Source organism: Phascolarctos cinereus, unplaced genomic scaffold (genome assembly GCF_003287225.1).
Source record: "Phascolarctos cinereus isolate Bilbo 61053 unplaced genomic scaffold, phaCin_HiC Scaffold_9;HRSCAF=440, whole genome shotgun sequence".
Lineage (NCBI taxonomy): Eukaryota > Metazoa > Chordata > Mammalia > Diprotodontia > Phascolarctidae > Phascolarctos > Phascolarctos cinereus.
The window spans coordinates 100,325,620-100,338,315 of record NW_027556402.1 but is presented as its reverse complement, the minus strand read 5'-3'; the positions used below and the strand labels follow the sequence as shown (position 1 = coordinate 100,338,315).

General features: G+C 38.1%; 1 protein-coding gene across 1 annotated transcript; it reads left to right on the top strand.

Annotated features, from left to right (window-relative positions):
* Nucleotides 1–523: 523 nt before the first annotated feature.
* Nucleotides 524–7,462, top strand: LOC110213673 (putative E3 ubiquitin-protein ligase TRIML1). Its single transcript, XM_020994066.1, has 5 exons — nt 524–940; nt 1,199–1,294; nt 1,495–1,631; nt 4,853–4,950; nt 6,885–7,462. Exons 1-5 carry the CDS (start codon nt 524–526, stop codon nt 7,460–7,462), a joined length of 1,326 nt encoding a protein of 441 aa, XP_020849725.1.
* Nucleotides 7,463–12,696: the final 5,234 nt, after the last annotated feature.

Sequence of the window (12,696 nt, the reverse complement as noted above, 5' to 3'; positions counted from 1 at the left end):
TGTACAATCTTTCCACTGTATTGATCAGGTTGCATGTCTATGGATACTACATATAATGTCACATTATTGGGTTTTTTTTTAATAGTTAACTTTCCTCATTTAAAAAAATCTTGTCTATCTTACCCTACAGGAAAATAGAAGGGGAAGGGAGTGGGGTGGGGAGACAGAAGGGAGGGCAGATTAGGGGAAAGGGTATTCAGAATGCATACCATCTTGGGGTGGGGGGAGAGAAGGAGATGGGGAGAAAATTTGGAACTCAAAATCTTGTGGAAGTTGTGAATGTTGTGTGTCTTGTGAATGTTGAAAATTAAGAATAAATAAATTTTTAAAAATCTTTTAAAATCTGTTTTTAAAGGGAGATTCTCTGGGAGGGAGAAGGAGGAATATGTTGGGAAATGTGGGTGCCGGACAATTTTAAAAATCAATAGAAATTTTTAAAAAGGGAAAAGAAATGGGAAACAACTGAATGGTGAGTGTAGGGGTAAAAACACAATACTGTTTCTTTCTCTCCAGGTCTAGGAACATGGAGGTTAGAGATCTGATTGCACATCTTAAGTACGAGCTCACCTGTGCCATTTGTTTGGACTATTTCACTGAGCCAGTGCTCGTTCCCTGCGGGCACACCTTTTGTAAAGCATGTCTGCTCCAGTGCTGGGAGGAAGCTCCCACAAGAGGGATTTGCCCTGAGTGTAAGACAGTCAATGAATCCAGACACTTTATTGCAAATTTGGATGTGGAAAATCTAACCCTCACTGGCAAACTGATCAGACCTCATTTGCTGCAAATGGTGGGAGGCCCAAGCTTCTGTAAAGAACACCAGCAGGTCCAGGAGCTGTTCTGTGAGGATGACCAGAGGCTTCTCTGTAAGGCCTGCTTCTCTTCCAGGGAACACATATTTCACAAGGTCTCTCTTTTAAAAAAGGCTGCTGAGAGCTACAGGGTAAGATTTTCTACTTATCATGAATCCCTGGGAAAATGTTAGTTCCTTCACTTGGCTCTGTACCTAGCCATTGATGGTCCCTACCCTATTTTAATTCATTGTTTGATACCTTTTATCTAGGGCTAAGGAACCTATGGACTTCTGACTCAGTTGGAAAGCCAACTTCCCAACCTTTGTAAACTTCTTATCTGAAAGATGAGATGTTGTGAATCTAAAAACGAATTTCCTTGGGGTTCATTGTCCATGTCTCTCTTGCAGAAGAAGCTCCAGGAGATGTTGGAGAAGTTGAAGGAAAAAACAAAGGAGGCTGACATTGCAATCAATAATGAGAAAAAGAATATGGAACAGTGTCAGGTCTGTGTCTCTGTCTATCTTGGCCTGTGATCTCTCTGGCTTGTTCCGTGAACAGATACTAGGGTCTTGGGGGTAGGAACAAGGGGAAAAGTAAATGTTCAAAGAGTATAGCTATGTCAGAGAGCAAGATGTGTGGATTGAGAGGAAAAACACATAGAATCATATTTAGATCATTAACATCCCAATTTCTCTTCTGGCAGGTGAAGATGCAGACTTTAAAAGGGGTAATTGTATTTGAATATGCAAAAATGTACCAGTTCTTGATGGAGGATGAAAAACAACATCTGGCATGCCTGGAAAAATCATATGAGAAAGAACTGGGAGAAACTGGTGAAGAGTGAGGCCCAAGCATCCCAGCATAGTCAACACCTCCAAAAAACAATTGGAGAACTAGAGGATGTCTTAGAAAAGCCAGCCTCAGAGATGCTCCTGGTAAGCATTTGAAAACAACAAAACAAACCTCTCCAAAAATATTGTGGTATATTATATGAGTAGAAGGAGCATGTCATGCAACCCCTAGGACATTGAAAGGAATGCTTATGGCTTTTTTAATATGTTTGACCTTCACCCCAAGCATTTTATTCTCCACCCCACCCCACACCCCTGTTCTTTCCTCGTAGTTTGGGCTCAGTGGTAATTTACATTCACCAGATAACATCTGGAGGACACTGCACAGGTTCTAATGCCACAGTTCAGAAAAGACATTGTTGTTCTGATACGTGTCCTGAAAGGGGCAAGTAGGGTAACGTAGATGGATTAGGTGAAGGCTGAAAGAATGTTTAGAAGTACAAAAGAGAAGGTTAGAGGAGAAATACTTTCTTGTCTTCAAGCATATGAAAGTTTGCATGAAGAGGTTATACACATTTTGCTTGGCCACAGTGGACAGAGGTAGGACAAATGGAAGTACTAGGAAGGAATTTGTGACTTGGTGTAGAAAACTTCTTATAGCAATTAGAACTGTGCAAAAATGTCATGAGGTGCCTCGTCTTCCACAGGAAGGCTGTGAAGGCTCAATGTTACACTGTCTCTTCTAAGATGTTACACTATCTCAAAAGATTCATGCTTCACTTATGTATATGAGAAGGAAGAAGATGAGGACTCTTCCAACTCTGTTTCTATTTTTCTAAGAAACAGAAAATTTTACAAATGAAGTTTTCTGGTGGTGAATGGGGAAGTAAGTTCTTCTCCCTCTGCTCTTTGACCTTTTGGAGAATAATGCTTGGACAACTGGGGACCTGATATTTCATTTCAGCCTTATGTTTATTCAGAGTCAATGAAGGAATTCCTCTCTTCAAGAAGACATGTAATTGTTAGAAAGTTTTTTTCACCCCTGTTATTTGGCTTATATGTCTCTTTATATCTCTCACTAGTATTTCAGGTTTAGCCTTCTGGGGATAAAGAGAACAAATCCAAGTCCCCTTCCATTGGCAAGCCTTCAAACACTTGAACACATCTGTCCTCTGTGTCTTCTCTTCCTATGGCTGAACATCCCTAGTTCTTTCTAACCTGACCAAAAATAGAGACTCTTCACCATCTTGGTTGAATTCCTCTGAATTTTTCCAGCTTAACAATGTCCTTTTAACTTAATGTCCCAAACTGAACACACTACTCCAAATGCAGCTTGATGAGGGCACAGTGTACAGAAAGGACTACAGCTTCCTCACTCCTTGAATTTGAGCCTCTCTGAAGTGAGCTCAAGATGGCATTAAATTTATCAGTCACATCATGAGCTGGTTCATATTTTCCAACAAATGAAAGCCCTAGATCTTTTCCTGCCTATCCATGCTTATATTTCATCCTATGAGCTTCCACAGGCTTTTTAAAATTTTTATTTATTTAATTTTTAGTTTATGGAATAAAATGAGCAAACAAAAAAGATGGCTTCACATGAAACTGCAAATCTGTTACGTACAAGTTGCTATTCTTTTAAAATATATAATAAAATTATCATGTAAATTTCTTTTTTCCTTTTCCTCTTCCCTCCCCTCTCTGCCCTAGAGATGGCTACACTAAGACACAAATGTATGTGTGTGTATGTGTGTGTGTGTGTGTGTGTGTGTGTGTATGTGTATATATAAAATCATTCCATATGTACCTCTAGACGGTTAAGGTCTTTTAATTCCTGAATTTATTCCAGTGTGTTAGGTTTGCCCACTTGGGTCATCTGCCAATTTAATGAACCTGCCATCTATGACTCCATGTTGACCATGGATAAAAATATAAAATATCATAGATACCTCAGATATGCCACTGAGTAATAAGCAAATGAGATGATACTAACCTATTAAATCTAGTCTTTGAATTTATCCATTCAACCAGTTCTATACCTATCTGATATAATATGCTGCTGAAAACTCAAGGAAAATGTGGACTTAGAAGAAGCTATAAGATCTTAGAATGTAAAAGTCATTGCTGATTGAAGAGAATAGTTTCATTGGAGTGATGAGGTCAGAAGCTAGATTCTTAGGCTTAAAAAGAGAGAGGAAAGGAAGTACAGACAATGAGGGTATATAGGTAGATGTAGGGGTTTGCTTATGGAAAAGTTGAGAGATCTAAAATGATAGCTTTTTCTTTTTTCACTTTTTGTTTTAAATTTTTATTTATTTTTTGGACTAAAGCAAGCCTTTCCATAACTGTGTGTGTGTGTGTATGTCTATCTATATACATGTGTGTGTGTGTATGTGTGTATGTGTGTGTATATATATATACATATACATATACACACACATTATGTATATATGTGTGTGTGTATATATATTTATTTAGCAATTACACATGTGATGGTAGGTTAAGTAAAGGTGTTCCAAAAATGAGAAGACCATGGACATTTTGATATGTAGAAGGGATGGATTAGGAGAGATTGAGAATTGGGGAGAGAAGATGCTAAAAAAAAAAAGTCAGATTACCAGAAGAGATGGGAAGGATTTGAATTGGCATAAAGAGGAGAACTGAACCCCCTTGAGGCTCTCATTCAGTCTCCTGGGCCTTATTGAATTAAAAACCTGGTAAACTGTAGTCAGTTTTCAATAACTATCTCAGTCCTCAAATAGGATCAGACACATTCTCCCAATCCCCTTCCATTCTGAGAAAGAATCATGTTGTTTTTGTCAAGTAGGTTTTCTTTGCAAGGAAGAGGAGAATGAGGTTCCTATCACAATGGGATCATTGTTGGATTAAATCCACCTAAAGAGGTATCAGAGTATGGTTCTAAGCCCCTTTTCTTCACCTTAAGTTCTATTTTTGTATTATGTGTGAGTAGTAGCTTCTAGAAGAATGGAGACTTTAAAGATAGACTTCTGTGATTTCTAAAAATGACAATATCTTAGGAATTGTCAAAGGCTCAAGAGACTAAACTAATTTCTTTTTCTCTGCACAGGATGCAAGAAGCACATTGGAAAGGTGAACTCACATTAGACAAACTCATTCAGAATTACAGCATTTGTGATGATGCAGTCTGGAATTCATCTCTGATATAGATCTGTGATTAGGTTAATGCTCAATATGTAATTCATAAGACCTGGAGCCAGACCAAAAGGTAACCAGCTGTCCTTTTTGTAGGAGTGAGGCCTTGCTACTTCAGTGTCCACAGGCTACTTCCCAAGAGTGGCCTCGGTGCCGAATCCTTGGAATGAGGGATATGCTGATGACCTTCCATAGTAAGACTCTCCTGCTTTCTCAGCCATTCCCCTACAGTGGGGTTTGATATATGTCACCTAGTTGTTCCCTTGATAAAAGTACTTCTGCCAGTATTGTCATATGGATGGAGTTTTTTTTTTCTTGTCATTGTCCTCTTTGGGAGGAACCCAAAAGAAGCAGTTAAGGGTCAGATAATAAAATTAGTTTTTCTAATGTTTTTGCATAACTTCAAATTGTTTTTTTTAAATTTAGTCCAAATCATGGCACCACCAATAGTGAATCAGTGTGTCTGTGCTCTAGCATCCCTGACCATGTTGAATTCTCATATTATGTACCATGTCTACAAATATGATGGGCATGAAGTGCAATTATATTAAAGCAATCGTGGCTTTGGCTATCTGATGACATGGTGGTGGCAGGGCATATTTAATACCTATAGTGTTCTGGAGATTCCTATATTTGTGCCCCCTCAAAGTGATCAAAGGGTATTGTGGCACCCCTAACAAAAGAAAATGTGTCAGACTGGTGGGTCAGTGCATGTTGGGATGGAGGAAGCCAGAAGAGGGTTAAATTTTCTAGTGACTCAATTATATCCATGGTTGGATTCTATCTTCCCAATGTTTCTCTTCCTTTCTTGTTTCAAAAGAAAGGCATAAATAACCATTTAATCTTCTGATAATATCCCTCACTGCAACATAATTATTTCATCTTGATTGGATAGTATTGCATATTTTAAAAATGCCTTCTCTGATGGATTGTAAGCTCCATGAGGACTGGGACCTTTGAAGAGCAGAATCTATCAAAAGTTATTGAAGGCTACATATTTTAAATCAAGTTTCAGAGAAAACTATTTCTACCAAGACTCAATGCATATCTGAGATCAGTTATTTATACTTGTATTTTTTTAATGACATTAGCAGCTCATTCCTTCAGAAAATACTCCAAGGAAGCACATGTTGCTTGTAGAGAAAAGACATCTAATAAATGGTTTCTGAATTATGAATTAATTAATTAATGCATAGTTGAGGGAATGTGTTAATGACAATTTCTAAATAATGACTGATGTTATACCCAGTTGGGACTAAGCATCGTAAGAGTTTCCCCTAGTTTTAAGCATTGTTATTTTCTGATGTTGATCAAGTCATGATCATGATATGTGTAGATAGAAGATGCTTTTTAAATGGACAATGGATTATGAAAGAAAGAATGCATGCATGCACAAGTGAATGAAAGAAGGAATTGCTCAGGGTATGTGTGATTTCCAAATAATAATTGATAGTGAAGAGGTCTAGGGTTTTTAGGGTTCTGTTGGAAACCCCAAGATCAGGGTACCAGGCCCTGCCTGAATGAATTCAACTCATATCTTCTTCAGCCAGAGAAAAGGTTTATTAGTGGTAAATCACATAGGCCAGGTGATGGCTGTAAGGACTAGCAGGCATGAGAAAAGCTCAGCCTTTGGGCCCGAGATTCTCAGCATCTGAATGGGGGCCAGGGTGGATCTTAAATACAATAAAATCACTTTGGGTGGCCAGAGGAACTGGCTGGGAAAAGGGTCTAAGTAAGGATTCTAATTGGGGAGGTCTGAATAAACAATGGGATATAGCTAAGGGGGGGGGGAAGGAGAAGGCATTTGTCAAAGGGAGATAAGGGGAGTCAATAAGGAACCTGAAAATTTAAGTGTTTTATGGGGCCTGTAATGAAGGGAGCTGGAAGGCATCTTAGTAAAGTCAAAAGGTGTAGGCTAAGGCTTCCAAAGGGAGATGAGGAGATGGGGTCTGTAGACAAATGGGAGCCAGATTCCCTTTGGGACAAAGGTGGGGTGGGGGGAGATCTCTGAGCTCACCCCATCAATAGTATACCCACTTGGGACAAAGATAAATGATAGGGAATTACTGATGTTGACCTCTGAAGTTTAGAATGTCCAAATCTAAAATGCTTCTTCCTCTCCTTTCAGGAGATATAACTCTGGACCCTGAAACAGCCAATCCCTATCTCCTCTTGTCTGAGGATCTCAGAAGTGTGACGATTGGAAGTACCATGCAAGAAGTTCCTGACAACCCAGAGAGATTTGAAGGTGCTGTTATTGTTTTGGGTACTCAGAAATTCACCCAGGGAAGACATTACTGGGAAGTAGAGGTGGGAGACAAGACTGAGTGGTCAGTGGGGATCTGTAGAGATTCCACTGACAGGAAGGGTCGGTTGTTACCTGTAGATGTGTTCTCTCTTACAGGCTTCAAAATGAGAGATGATTTCATTCTCTGGGTTCATGACATAATGGAAGCATTTTTAATACCTGAACCTTTGCATAAACTAGGCATTTTCCTTGATTATGAATGCAGACATATAGCATTTTACAATGTTACCAGCAAATCCCTTATCTATAGTCTTTTAAATGTGGACTTCCAAGGGCCTCTCCGGCCTTTCTTTTCTCCTTGCATACCAAACAAAGACAGCATTATTAGACCCCTGACCATCCGTACTATGACTGACCAGGAAGCTGGTGACCCTTATAAGGTCTTCCCTATGGAGTAAAGTCTTAAAGTACTCGATGTTTAAGATGAAAACCATTACTAAATTCAAGGGCCAATAGTAAGAGTTGAATTGATTTCCGTTAATTGGATCTGATGTTAAATAGGCTAAATAGAACAGTTTAATTAGGTCATCAAAAATAAAAACAATTAAAATCCTGTTTCATTTCTTCACTAAAACCCAACATTTCATTGTTACATCAGCTCCAATCACCAAATGAAACCACCCACTAAATAATTAGTTTTTATTTCACCATCCCTCAAGTAATGGGCCCAGCATACAAATGTAATAGACTATGTTGACAACGGCACCTATTAAATGTCATATTTGAATAGAACAAATGAGTATAATTGCAGGAGTACAGCTTAAACTCTAAAATCTTGGATGAGAAACATAGTGATGTCCGAGAGGAAAAACACGGATCCAGAATTAGTTTTTCTACAAGCAATGAAGCTATTCATACAAATGCAATTTGAATAAGGATTCTTACATCATCAGATCCTGGTTTCTTCATTTTATGGAAAACTTCCTCTTCCAAGCAATTGTAGCTATATTATATATTATATGATAAAGCGAACATGTGACTCTGTTACTTTTATTTGTTAATATATCTGAATGCTATTAAATAGCTAGCTTCATTTAATAAAAAGGCATTTCATTACTTTTGTGTTAGTATTTTTCCATCCAAGTTTCACTCTATACTCTGCTAAAAGCAACACCTGAAAGCCTCAAATAACTCTTTCTTTTGTTATTTCATTTCTTATCTTTTGATTTGGTTCAATTGTTCCCTCATATGGTGGTGGGTGTCCATTTTCTTAAAACAGCACAGTCCCAGTTCATTGAAGAAGTTGGAGAAGAGAAGGGACTAAACGCTTTCCTGAAGTACTGAAAAGACCAAGTCCAGCCTAAACCAAGTCTTCCTGGCTCCTCAATGTAGAAATTCAGAAGCATGGACCTGAGAGAAATAATTACCACATAGCACAGGAAAGACATGCCTAATTTGGATGTATCTCACTAGAAAAATTTGGGAAGCTTGAGCATAAGAGTTTGTATGTGAGTGAAAGAAAGATCCGAGGATCAAGGACAAAGGCAAAACTACAGGTGGGGTGAGAGAAAATAGAAGATCCCTTTGGGGTGACCTATGGCAAACTCAATTGCCTGCAATGGCATACTTTGTTCTGATTCTCCCTTCTTATACACTCAGGTTTTGAGACCATTAAGGCAAGCACTTGCTCTGTGTGGCTGTGGTTGGTGGACTGTAGCCCATTTGCCTTCTTTGGTCAAGAGCTCTGACCCTTTGCAACCTGTTGCCTAGGGCATTGCCTTAATCAACATTAGCATGAAGACCCAGGCTGAGCCTGGAAAATCACAAACAGGGCATCTTTTTACGTATTGATTCAAAAGCCTACTTTCTTTCTTTCTTTTTTTTCCCCAACATTGCTACTTTCTTAGTGCTACACTTATTGGTTTCCATATCATGTCCCAAACAGTTTTTAAGGCTGGTTTTCTCTTACTTCATTGAATTGCTGCTTTGCAAATCACACTTTTCTCTTAGATTTTCAGAACAAAAAATTTAATTTTCCCCAAAGATGAAATTTCAAGATTTTCAGTTAATTTCTCATTGTACCAAATAAAATGCTTCCAATTTAGTTTCATACTTAAGAACTTGAAAATACGTGGGTTATTTTCCCTTTTTTGTGTACGATTTTACTTCAGATTTACTTACAGAACTAAATTCTACTTTTATTTATGGAAGACCACAGTAGTTTGAATTTTTCCAAAATATTTAAATTTTTCTTTATAAAAAAACTTTTTTTACACCCCTCTGGCAGCATCACCAGAGGCAAAACTTTAAACTTAGTTTTAATTCTGTTTAGGGATGAACATTCTATAGTCTGTGAAATTACCTTCCTGCTCAATAGCAAAGCACTTTTTCCCTTTTCAGTGAAAGAAAATGATAGAGGGTTTAGCTTTTTTGTCCACAAAGCTATAATTCTAAGGAGCTTCATGCCTCCAAGTCCCCACAGTATTTCAGTATTATAGAAGCCATTCAAACACACTCCTATCATGATTTTGAAATACACATTCAACAGATTACACTTAAGTCAAATTTACCCTCTGTTGTTCTCAACATCATAAACATCTACAAATGAAGTAAGGATCTTTTCTCTTCTCTGGATGAATTCTGAATTTAGGTAGAATTAGGAACATGGAGATAAAAAGATACACTTTGAAACTTTTAGCAGAAGAGTTCTCACTCTTTTTGCCATTTTTTCATTGGCTGATCAGGCCATAGGCAAAGGTCAGCTGGATTTACCAGGACATAGAAAAGTCAAACTCTAGTAGAAATGGATGCCACTAATCCATACATTTGAATCCCTGCTGAGGCATATTGACTTAGTTTTTTAAATGTATTTTTATTTATTTTGTAAATATTTCCCAATTATATTTTAATCTGGTTTGGGTTATACTTGAGCCCCAGCAGTGTTTGACATCTCTACCCTACATTAAATAAAGCAAAAAATACTCATCAAACACTGTTCTCTCCTTAAAGTCACAGGAGAGAAAATCTTTTACTGACCATTTTCATGACCCTTTGTTTGAAGGCTAATTGGCATGGGACCTCCAAGGAGTCTTAGATCATCTATTAATTGTTTTGACTGGCTCTTAACTATTTTTTATTTCTAAAGGTAGGGAGATATTCATTTCTGGGAAATCAGGTCTACTTTACCCTTTTGATTTTTTTTTCTTTCTAGGCAATTGGAGTTAAGTGACTTGCCCAGGATCACACAGCTAGTAAGTGTCAAGGGTTTGGTCTGAGGCTGGATTTGAACTCAGGTCCTCCTGACTTCAGGACTGGTGCTCTATCCACTATACCACCTAGTTGTCCCCTTTTGATTTTTTTTTAAATAGAAAATTCCCAGTGTCTTGTAGGGATGTGCTTTTCAACTCTTGTTACTATAGCCTTGGCTTTATAAAAGCCCTAAGTCCTCTGGTGCTGATCTAATATCCTTATCTTGCTCACCTATGGTTCTTAGAGGTCTCCTCAAATCAGTAGTAATGTGACACTGAAGAAGCTAGTGAGTTCCCACTTTATAAGGTGCCAGAGGAAATTAGTTTAGTGGGACACTTCTCTTTAAAAGCCTTCTCATTGAGTTAACCTGAATTCAGTATGGGAGTTCCTTTCTTTTATGGTCATTCCCTTAACAAAGTCTTAATTACATGTGCCAAATGTAATGCATGATGTATGATTGATTTACCCTTGACTTAATGTCATATATACTAAGGAGTGCTTCAGAAACACTAAATAGATTTACACTTCTCAATGTACTCAATCCAACTTAATTAATCCAATCATGAAAACAGTACAAATAATACAAAAATCCCTACCCTTCAGCTGTCTGATCCATTCCCAAGGTTCAAAGTTTCACTTCAGCAGACTCCAAGATTAATTCCAGTTGCAACTGTCACCTGAACTCCTGCCTCCTACCTTCAATTGCCTTTTCCAAAGACACTTCAGAAGCAAGAGGATTGCATCACATATATCTTCTTCCCACATAAACTTGCCCATCTACCTATCTTCTCTAGTTCTATTGTAGATCTGTTTCAAGTCTCCATCTTTAAAATGAGACTCTTAAAATTTGTACAAAAGATGAGAGAAGGCATTTGAAAAGTGTTAGTTGAGGTGAAATCAATGAGGTGTGAATCTTTAGTTGTTCCAAACCAGGAACTGAATGCAGTTTTGTAACCAGATTCCAAAGTAAAGTCCTTTGCCCCCACCCTCCCCATCAAGGTGTGAACCAGGTGAGTTAACATCTACTAGATGTGAATCCGGAGGGCTGGATGGAATCGGGGAGGAGGCAAAGGGTTTATATAAAAGACAGCCTTGTGTGTTCTAGAATCAAAAGCTGAGTCCAGGGAGCTTAGACCTGGAGCTACAGATTCTGAAGGAAATCTCCTAAATCAAAGGAAGCAAAGGTAAGTTCCACCTAAGGAATATAATTTTTTTTTTTTGCATTTTCATTGTTAATGGACACAACAGCATCTGCTCATCAAGGACATTAGAACACTAGAAGTTTATGATTCATAGCCTTTGGTATTAAATGGCCATTAAATGTTTATTCAATACAGAGCAGGGATTGTTTTTTTGCTCTCTTAAGATATAAAAATATTTAGAAAATATTCAGTTCCTTTAAAATATCCAAGAACCTGTGGGCTTATGTTTTTGTTTGTTTGTTTTTTAATTTCAGTAACTGTTTGTATTGCCAAGCAAGGATATTCTCAACTTTCAAGGAGGATTAGAGTATCCTTGGATGACTCAGGTTAGCGGGTGGGGAATTCCGGGGGTAAGTTGATTCTAGAGAAGAAAGAAAAGGCTGAAAAAAATATAGGAACATCCCCGTTAGCAGGGAGGGTGGTAAAGTTCAAGTTGGGTTTTGAGGTAAAGTAGGGTTAGGGGCAGATTTTATGACAGAAATGTAAAGCTAAGAAAGGGAACTCAAGGCTCTAAAGATTCCACTGTATCAGAGACTGTGTTTAATTGAGCAAAATCTAGTTCTCTTCAAGGGGAAGGTATTATAGACTTGTGTTATTAAAGAAGGATTCTGAGATGAGTGCCTTTTGAGTTGTTTCACAGGATAGAAACTGTGCTAGAAAGAGGAAGAGGACTTTTGAGATAGTTTTTTTAAAATGAAAAGTGTAGTCAGTATTTAAACAGCAACTTGATGTTGGGTATCATTTTTCTCAGTATGGCCTTATGTCAAGGTAACTCTGTTTATAAATAAGGATTGGTGTGTTAATACATTATCTTCCCACAGACTTGGCTACCAGTACCAAATTCTAAGACTGGGTTCATGGAGGCACTCTAAACTCAGAGAAATAATCTTTGCATTAGTGGCACAAGGGCTCCAGAGAAGAACCAGTCCAGGTTGCACTTCACTGTCCCACACGGGTGTGTTGAAGATCCAGAGGTGAATAAGTGGAGACAGTAGTTTAAAACAAAGGTATTATGGTTTCCCAATAGGGCAGATAATTTCTCCATTATAATTATTGGACCATAGAGGGAACGTGAAAGTAAGCATTGCTCATACTGTGATTAATGTTTCTAACGATAATTTAGGTTGTGAAACTGAAAGTGTCCAGAGGACTGAGGGGTGAATCAGCTCAAGGAGGAAGGTGCTGAGGACCCTCCATTTCTTCAGGAGACTCATTTGTCCTTTGTCTTTCTCCTCAGGCAC